Raw genomic sequence first — 10,578 nt, forward strand, 5'->3', positions numbered from 1 at the left:
ACTCTGGTATGTACACAGTGTTTTTCCCCCTAACTCTGGTATGTACACAGTGTTTTCCCCCCTAACTCTGGTATGTACACAGTGTTTACCCCCCCTAACTCTGGTATGTACACAGTGTTTCCCCCCCTAACTCTGGTATGTACACAGTGTTTACCCCCCTAACTCTGGTATGTACACAGTGTTTTACCCCCCTAACTCTGGTATGTACACAGTGTTTACCCCCCTAACTCTGGTATGTACACAGTGTTTACCCCCCTAACTCTGGTATGTACACAGTGTTTTCCCCCCTAACTCTGGTATGTACACAGTGTTTACCCTCTAACCCTAACTCTGGTATGTACACAGTGTTTTCCCCCCTAACTCTGGTATGTACACAGTGTTTACCCCCCTAACTCTGGTATGTACACAGTGTTTACCCCCCTAACTCTGGTATGTACACAGTGTTTACCCCCCTAACTCTGGTATGTACACAGTGTTTACCCCCCTAACTCTGGTATGTACACAGTGTTTACCCCCCTAACTCTGGTATGTACACAGTGTTTTCCCCTAACTCTGGTATGTACACAGTGTTTTCCCCTAACTCTGGTATGTACACAGTGTTTTCCCCCCTAACTCTGGTATGTACACAGTGTTTCCCCCCTAACTCTGGTATGTACACAGTGTTTACCCCCCTAACTCTGGTATGTACACAGTGTTTTACCCCCTAACTCTGGTATGTACACAGTGTTTTCCCCCCTAACCCTAACTCTGGTATGTACACAGTGTTTACCCCCCTAACTCTGGTATGTACACAGTGTTTACCCCCCTAACTCTGGTATGTACACAGTGTTTTCCCCCCTAACTCTGGTATGTACACAGTGTTTACCCTCTAACCCTAACTCTGGTATGTACACAGTGTTTTCCCCTAACTCTGGTATGTACACAGTGTTTACCCTCTAACCCTAACTCTGGTATGTACACAGTGTTTCCCCCCCTAACTCTGGTATGTACACAGTGTTTCCCCCCCTAACTCTGGTATGTACACAGTGTTTACCCTCTAACCCTAACTCTGGTATGAACACAGTGTTTCCCCCCCTAACTCTGGTATGTACACAGTGTTTTCCCCCCTAACTCTGGTATGTACACAGTGTTTTCCCCCCTAACTCTGGTATGTACACAGTGTTTACCCCCCTAACTCTGGTATGTACACAGTGTTTGTTTTGGTCTAAATACAGTTTTCTCTTCCTCAGGACAACTGTCCTTCTACAACGCTGAAACCAAGCAGTTGATCCACACGTTCAAGGCTAAGTTTAACCAACCTGTCGTACCGGCCTTCATGGTAAGTCCTGTCCGTATCATGGCCGATACTCTTGTCTAACTGACACTTCATCGTGACTGTATGTTATACCAGAGAACCTGTCCTGTTTATCAAGACCTAGATAACACCAGTAGGTAACAAGTTACGTCATGAACGTGTTATAACCGGTCCCAACAGGATTATTAGTGCATTTATGTCACGCTATGTAAGAGAGCTCATATTTAGGTATCTTTTAATAGATGCATTATTACAATGGCATAGTAGTGTCATCATTTTGGCTGTTCTCAAAAGTGTCCTTCTGTCATTCCAGTGTTGGTGAATTTGGGGCGGCAGCGTAGCCTTGTGGTTAGAGCGTTGGACTAGTAACCGAAAGGTTGCAAGATCGAATCCCCCGAGTTGACAAAATCTCCTCCATGTGTATCTCACTAGGTCAGGGTATTAAACCTCCTCCATGTATATCTCACTAGGTCAGGGTATTAAACCTCCTCCATGTATATCTCACTAGGTCAGGATATTAAACCTCCTCCATGTATATCTCACTAGGTCAGAGTATTAAACCTCCTCCATGTATATCTCACTAGGTCAGGATATTAAACCTCCTCCATGTATATCTCACTAGGTCAGGGTATTAAACCTCCATGTATATCTCACTAGGTCAGGAAATTAAACCTCCATGTATATCTCACTAGGTCAGGGTATTAAACCTCCTCCATGTATATCTCACTAGGTCAGGGTATTAAACCTCCTCCATGTATATCTCACTAGGTCAGGAAATTAAACCTCCATGTATATCTCACTAGGTCAGGGTATTAAACCTCCTCCATGTATATCTCACTAGGTCAGGGTATTAAACCTCCTCCATGTATATCTCACTAGGTCAGGGTATTAAACCTCCTCCATGTATATCTCACTAGGTCAGGGTATTAAACCTCCATGTATATCTCACTAGGTCAGGGTATTAAACCTCCATGTATATCTCACTAGGTCAGGGTATTAAACCTCCTCCATGTATATCTCACTAGGTCAGGATATTAAACCTCCTCCATGTATATCTCACTAGGTCAGGATATTAAACCTCCTCCATGTATATCTCACTAGGTCAGGATATTAAACCTCCTCCATGTATATCTCACTAGGTCAGGATATTAAACCTCCTCCATGTATATCTCACTAGGTCAGGATATTAAACCTCCTCCATGTATATCTCACTAGGTCAGGGTATTAAACCTCCTCCATGTATATCTCACTAGGTCAGGGTATTAAACCTCCTCCATGTATATCTCACTAGGTCAGGGTATTAAACCTCCTCCATGTATTTCTCACTAGGTCAGGGTATTAAACCTCCTCCATGTATATCTCACTAGGTCAGGGTATTAAACCTCCTCCATGTATATCTCACTAGGTCAGGATATTAAACCTCCTCCATGTATATCTCACTAGGTCAGGATATTAAACCTCCTCCATGTATATCTCACTAGGTCAGGATATTAAACCTCCTCCATGTATATCTCACTAGGTCAGGAAATTAAACCTCCATGTATATCTCACTAGGTCAGGAAATTAAACCTCCATGTATATCTCACTAGGTCAGGGTATTAAACCTCCTCCATGTATATCTCAATAGGTCAGGATATTAAACCTCCTCCATGTATATCTCACTAGGTCAGGGTATTAAACCTCCTCCATGTATATATATCTCACTAGGTCAGGAAATTAAACCTCCATGTATATCTCACTAGGTCAGGGTATTAAACCTCCATGTATATCTCACTAGGTCAGGATATTAAACCTCCTCCATGTATATCTCACTAGGTCAGGATATTACACCTCCTCCATGTATATCTCACTAGGTCAGGGTATTAAACCTCCTCCATGTATATCTCACTAGGTCAGGGTATTAAACCTCCTCCATGTATATCTCACTAGGTCAGGGTATTAAACCTCCTCCATGTATATCTCACTTTACCCAGATTAACTCTTTAGTCATATCCCAGTTTACCTATTTGCTTATGGCCTTGTCTAAACCTAGCGACCAGTTTTTTGGTCTTTAATGACTGGTACTATACATATACAGTACCAGTCAAAAGTTTGGACACACCTACTCATTCAAGGGTTTTTCTTTATTTTTAAAAATGTTCTATATTGTAGAACAATAGTGAAGACATCAAAATTATGAAATAATTGAGATGGTTTGGGATGAGTTGAACCGCAGAGTGAAGGAAAAGCAGCCAGCAAGTGCTCAGCATATGTGGGAATTCCCTCAAGACTGTTGGAAAAGCATTCCTCATCCAGCTGGTTGAGAGAAGGCCAAGAGTGTGCAAAGCTGTCATCAAGGCAAAGGGTGGCTACTTTGAAAAATCTCAAATACAACATTTATTTTGATTTGTTTAACACTTTTTGGGGGGGGGTTACTACATGATTCCATATGTGTTATTTCATAGTTTTGATGTCTTCACAATTTTTCTACAATGTAGAAGTAAAGAAAAACCCTGAAATTAGTAGGTGTGTCCAAACTGTTGACTGGTACTGTAAGTCACCGGCCTATACCGACCGGTGGGGGAAATAGGGGGCGGTGCAGGTTATATATGAGCATTATTTCAAAACGTGATTTGGCCTTTTGGCATATTCACTAACACGGGTATAACAGAAGCACACATTTGAGAACGGCCATAATGATGACACTACGCTGTCTTGGTAATGATGTATCCATTAAGATCACTACATATTTAGCCCTTACGTAGCGTGACATGAATGCGCTGTGGAATACCCTATGGATATTTTTGAATTAACCTTTTAATATAAAAAAAAATGCCGTTGTGACCTGTTTATAACACGTTCATGAAAGGCTTATAGATGTGTAATAAATGTGTTATGTATATGTAGTCAAATTAAATAGTTACCCACCAGAGTCCTGTATCCACGTTTGGTTTCATGACTATACGTAACACAGAAACTTCACGAATGAAGTTGAATGAACATTGCAGAATGGAAATGAATGGTATACTTCTGAGCCCAGAAAATTCATCTTAACATGGTATATATTGTAGTCCAACAACAGCCACTACTTCAGGGAATCAACTGACAAGTCCAGTGACAATCTGTGGCAAAAACAAGTATGGCTGTAATCTCCTCTAATCACCCCAGGAGGTCTTGGATCTCCTCTAATCACCCCAGGAGGCCTTGGATCTCCTCTAATCACCCCAGGAGGTCTTGGATCTCCTCTAATCACCCCAGGAGGCCATGGATCTCCTCTAATCACCCCAGGAGGTCTTGGATCTCCTCTAATCACCCCAGGAGGTATTGGATCTCCTTTAATCACCCCAGGAAGCCATGGATCTCCTCTAATCACCTCAGGAGGTATTAGATCTCCTTTAATCACCCCAGGAGGCCTTGGATCTCCTCTAATCACCCCAGGAGGTCTTGGATCTCCTCTAATCACCCCAGGAGGCCTTGGATCTCCTTTAATCACCCCAGGAGGTCTTGGATCTCCTCTATACACCCCAGGAGGTCTTGGATCTCCTTTAATCACCCCAGGAGGCCTTGGATCTCCTCTAATCACCCCAGGAGGCCTTGGATCTTAATGGCTTTATCTGTTTAGAGCTCAGTTAGTCACCGGCTAACTCAGTCCCAGACCACAGGTCACCGGCTAACTCAGTCCCAGACCACAGGTCATAGGTCACAGGCTAACTCAGTCCCAGACCACAGGTTATAGGTCACATGCTAACTCAGTCCCAGACCACAGGTTATAGGTCACATGCTAACTCAGTCCCAGACCACAGGTCATAGGCTAGTTCAGTCCCAGACCACAGGTCCATAGGTTGCAGGCTAGAATACCTGCGAACAGCTCATTGTTCAAGACAAGACCGAGGTACTTATTGTTGGAGACAAAGCACAGAGAGAGAATTTGGCCGCACATTTTAATTCACAGGCAATAAAGATAAAACACCAAAATAGCTTTTGACCACCTGAGGAACATTGCCATGGTGCGGCCGTTCCTCTCTCAGGCTGATACAGAGAGACTCATCCATGCTTTTATTACAAGCAGGCTTGACTACTGTAATGCTCTCCTGTCTGGTCTACCCAAGAAAGCCATTGGTCAACTGTAAAACATACAGAATGCTGCAGCATGGGTACTGACCAAGACCAGACGGAGAGAACACATTACACCGGTTTTAAGGTCTAGGCACTGGCTGCCTGGCTGCATGTTAGTTTTAGAATTCATTTTAACATTCTTCTACTGGTTTTTTTCATCAATCCATGATTGTTCACCCCAATACATGTCAGACAAGCTTTAAGTTATGTACCCAGTAGGTCACTCAGGTCCTCTGGCCTTTTAACTATCCCAAAGCCCAGGACCAAGAGGCATGGAGAGACAGCCTTATAACTATCCCAAAGCCTAGGACCAAGAGGCATGGAGAGACAGCCTTTTAACTATCCCAAAGCCAAGGACCAAGAGGCATGGAGAGACAGCCTTATAACTATCCCAAAGCCTAGGACCAAGAGGCATGGAGAGACAGCCTTTTAACTATCCCAAAGCCTAGGACCAAGACCTAGGACCAAGAGGCATGGAGAGACAGCCTTTTAACTACCCCAAAGCCCAGGACCAAGAGGCATGGAGAGACAGCCTTTTAACTATCCCAAAGCCCAGGACCAAGAGGCATGGAGAGACAGCCTTATAACTATCCCAAAGCCCAGGACCAAGAGGCATGGAGAGACAGCCTTTTAACTATCCCAAAGCCCAGGACCAAGAGGCATGGAGAGACAGCCTTATAACTATCCCAAAGCCTAGGACCAAGAGGCATGGAGAGACAGCCTTATAACTATCCCAAAGCCTAGGACCAAGAGGCATGGAGAGACAGCCTTATAACTATCCCAAAGCCTAGGACCAAGAGGCATGGAGAGACAGCCTTATAACTATCCCAAAGCCAAGGACCAAGAGGCATGGAGAGACAGCCTTTAGTTATGATGCCCCCAGCCTCTGGAATAGTCTGCCAGAGAACCTGAGGGGGGCCAAGAGGCATGGAGAGGCAGCCTTAAGTTATTATGCCCCAGCCTCTGGAACAGCCTGCCAGAGATTGTTAAAACATCTTCTGTTTTCTTTATGGTGTTTTTCCTTTTTGTCTTTCAGTTATTGTTTTGTTTTTATGCTCTTATGTTGGTTGTGTAGTAAATATTTGTTTTTTTCCTATGAAGCGGATAGCCTTGCTTTCAAGTCTGAAATGTGCTATATTAATAAAGCTTATTTGACTATGAAATCTACTGGATATGCATAGGCAACACGGCTTTCAGTGTTCAGGAAGGAAGGAGGAATCCTTGGTCTGCCAGGAAGGAGGAATCCTTGGTCTGCCAGCTAGGAGGAATCCTTGGTCTAGCAGGAAGGAGGAATCCTTGGTCTGCCAGGAAGGAGGAATCCTTGGTCTACCAGGAAGGAGGAATCCTTGGTCTGCCAGGAAGGAGGAATCCTTGATCTAGCAGGAAGGATGAATCCTTGGTCTAGCAGGAAGGAGGAATCCTTGGTCTACCAGGAAGGAGGAATCCTTGGTCTAGCAGGAAGGAGGAATCCTTGTTGAAGCCTGTGCTCAGTCCATAGCCCTGTTCATGTTGCCATAAAGGGGCAGCAGTTTCCTAGCATGTGTCTTATAAGTCCCTCAGTGAAAATGATAGTGTGACAGTGTGTTACAGTGTGTTTTGTGTTACAGTATGTTACAGTGTGTTTTGTGTTGTGTTCCAGGTATGGTGCGGAGGACTGAGCCTAAGTACAGGGATGCAGGTCCCCAGTGCAGTCAAGAGTTTCCAGAAGACCGAGAACGGCCTGGGAGGATCCAACAGCAGCCTCAACAGCATGGCCCAGTAGCCCACACTCACTGGCTACATCTGGAACAGCACCCTATTCTCTACTCAGTGCACTACTGTTGCTCTATGCGGGCTCTAGTCAAAAGTAGTGCACTATGTAGGGAATAGGGTTCTATAGGGCTCTGGTCTAAAGTAGTGCACTATATAGGGAATAGGGTTCCATAGGGCTCTGGTCTAAAGTAGTGCACTATATAGGGTTCTATAGGGCTCTGGTCTAAAGTAGTGCACTATATAGGGTTCCATAGGACTCTGGTCTAAAGTAGTACACTATATAGGGTTCCATAGGGCTCTGGTCTAAAGTAGTGCACTATATAGGGAATAGGATTCCATAGGGCTCTGGTCTAAAGTAGTGCACTATATAGGGAATAGGGTTCTATAGGGCTCTGGTCTAAAGTAGTGCACTATATAGGGAATAGGGTTCCATTTCGGACGCAACCACTGATGAACTGAACTCGCTCCTCTGACTTCCTGCTTTCTGTGCAAGTACAACCCCTTCCTGTTTCTGATCTGTCAGTCAACCCGAGCTGCCCGCTGCAGATGCACTGCGAAACATGAGAAACCCTGAGCATTGGAGGAACAAAACCAGCCTCGCCTTCACTCCTCGCAGTTTAACCAAGCCGCTCCAGACTCCTTAGAAGGGGTATCATCACGCATCAGAGCTCTCCAAGCCTGTTCCTGGAGAGCTACCGTCCTGTAGGTTTCCACTGACCCTAACCTAGCACACCTGATTCCCAATAATAATAGCTGATTGATAAGCTGAATCATGTGTTGGAGTGAAACTGGGGTTGGAGTGAACCTTTCAGGAGGGTAGCTCTTAAGGAACAACCAATAACCCAGCTGCAGCATTAAGGGTTAGTGGAACCCTCCTATCCGTGTTCCAGATCGCTTAGGGTTCGAACATTTAAAATTAAGATTCTCATTCTGGATCAGGAATGCTAGACGTTTAATCAGGGAATAGATGAGTGCACTTTGTTTTCTCTCCTTTTTTGTTTTAGTTTAGAATGCTGAGTTTCTAGATCATTCTGTCTCTCTCTCTCTCTCTGAAGTGTGAACGTCCGTTTTTTTTTTGGCATGACGAGAAAACCATGTTGATTTACTTAATAGCTCCTATATTGACTCGTATATTTCTGTGTGTGTGTGCGTGTGTGCGTGTGTGTGTGTGTGTGGTTGTGTATGACTATAGCAGTCATGTCAGTGAATGGATTATATCTCCTCTCTCTCTCGTAGAGAGGCGTCGCTTTGGTTTGAACCCTCAGTTTCTTCACTACTGAACGATCTCTTGTCCGAACTAAACTGCAGGTTTGCACTAAATACAGTACCTGAAGTAGGGTTGACTTAACTGAAGTGATGGAGTACTGTTGCACAGGGAATGATACCATATGATCGAGGTCTGTTTTCTTCTCATGCTTACATGTCCTGTGCACCGGGCTTAGTGTGACCCTGTGTTAGGCGTCCCAAATCGCACCCTACTCCCTATATAGTGCACTACTTCTGACCAGGGCCCCCTATGACGATCCCTGGTCATGCACTATGGCCCTATGGCGCCTGGGCAAAAGTAGTGCCCTATATTGAAGGACTAGGGTATCGTTTGGGAAGCAGCCTGTGAACCTAGACGTCAAGAGTGTGTTGATCCGTGTCTGTACGTCATTTGAGTTTTGTGTGTTCTTATTCATGTCTTATTGGCGCCCTATTCCCTTTTATCGTGCACTAGTGCCCTAAATAGGGAATAGGGTGCCGTTGAGGACTCTCCCATTACTGTATCTTTTAAAGCATTCAGAAGTTAATCTCATGATATGGCTCACAAACGCCAGGTCTTAAATGAGGTACCTTTTTTTTTTTTTTTTAAAGGGTGATAGACATCAGATATACACTGAGTGTGAAAAACATTAAGGACACCTTCCTAGTGTTGAGTTGCACCCCCCTTTTGCCCTCGGAACAACCTCAATTCGTAGGGGGCATGAACAAGGGGTTGAAAGCGTTCCACAGGGATGCTGGGCCCATGTTGACTCCAATGCTTCCCACAGTTGAGTCAAGTTGGCTGGATGTCCTTTGGGTGGTGGACCATTCTTGATACACAGGGAAGCTGTTGAGCGTGAAAAACCCAGCAGCTTTGCAGTTCTTGACACACTCAAACCGCTGCGCCTGGTACCTAGTACCGTACCCCGTTCAAAGGCACGTCAATCTTTTGTCTTGCCCATTCACCCTCTGAATGGCACACATACACAATCCATGTCTCAGTTGTCTCAAGGCTTAAAAATCCTTCTTTAACCACCTGTCTCCTCCCCTTCATCTACACTGACTGAAGTGGATTTAACTGGTGACATCAATAAGCGATCGTAGCTTTCACCTGGATTCACCTGGCCGGTCATGGAAAGAGCAGGTGTTCTTAATGTTTTGTCCACTCAGTGTCTACATGATTATATTGATACATTCAGTTAGAATGAGATGTCTGTCAAATTGTGTCAAAACCACCAAAGATTAAGTTTAGTGAGGGGAAATTGATATGGGAATACTTTATATTCTGCCACCTGGTGTCTGGGGGATGTCACTGCAATAGTTCAGGACGAGATCCTAAAGCCAGACACATCTCTGACCACTGCACACTACAGCCAGACACACCTCTCTGACCACTGCACACAATAGTTTTCTCAATACATTACTTAGTTTTGGGATTTTATTTTGAAATAATAATTTTATTTGACATAATTTAGGCATATCGGTGGTCTCAATGCTGAATATGTCACATTTACCTGGATTATTAGACGGATTCAAACTAATTAACTAACCCTTTGGTGCATCATTATCATGTTATGTATACTGGTCGAACTCTTTTCAATGTTTGGTTATTTCATTTTCTACCGTGTTTTCCATGCTGCTGTTCTGTTCTGTGTTGGGCCGTTCGAGGGAGAAAGACATCTCCGGTTGTCTTCATGTGGGCCAACCTTTTCAGTTATACTGTATTCACATTTATTTGTGATATTTAACCGCAAACATGTGACTCTTTAGATATGTCCACCTCTCCGTTGAAACACCAAATAAACCGTTTTCACCCCTGGCAAAAATGTTGCTTTATCTTTTCTCATTGACTATAATCTATGAAGCATATTGTGGGCTTAGGGTTGATTTGAAAAATTCTCTGTGTCTGTTTTTAGTTTACCAACATTTTGAGTTTTCTAATCCACATGGCAGAGTAATTGAATTGTCTGTATGTCTATGTGGGCCTGCTGTATGCTTACTACTAGTACAAAATGTCATACTCTGACAGAATCTCCATTTTGTAAGATGGCGCCGGAGAACGAGGCAGACGTTTTACGTGCCCCCAACCGATTTGTGTTTTTTTGTTTGTTTATTTTCCTTGTTTGTAATTTTTATTTTGTACATAATGTTGTCGCTACCGTCTCTTACAACCGAAAATATCTTCTGGACAT

The 10,578-nt window shown here is 43.9% G+C and overlaps 1 protein-coding gene across 4 annotated transcripts in view; it reads left to right on the forward strand.

Annotated features, from left to right (window-relative positions):
• Nucleotides 1–10,212, forward strand: part of LOC129869682 (FSD1-like protein) — a 97,832-nt gene extending 87,620 nt beyond the window's left edge. For all 4 annotated transcript variants that reach the window (XM_055944334.1, XM_055861039.1, XM_055861049.1 and 1 more), the window contains 2 exons: nt 1,230–1,318; nt 7,029–10,212. In XM_055944334.1, the coding sequence (XP_055800309.1) occupies nt 1,230–1,318; nt 7,029–7,151 (212 nt within the window). In that variant the 3' untranslated portion in view covers nt 7,152–10,212. The remainder of the gene's footprint in view (nt 1–1,229; nt 1,319–7,028) is intronic.
• The last annotated feature ends 366 nt before the right edge of the window (nt 10,213–10,578 follow it).

This window comes from Salvelinus fontinalis, chromosome 2 (genome assembly GCF_029448725.1).
Source record: "Salvelinus fontinalis isolate EN_2023a chromosome 2, ASM2944872v1, whole genome shotgun sequence".
Taxonomy (NCBI): Eukaryota; Metazoa; Chordata; class Actinopteri; order Salmoniformes; family Salmonidae; genus Salvelinus; species Salvelinus fontinalis.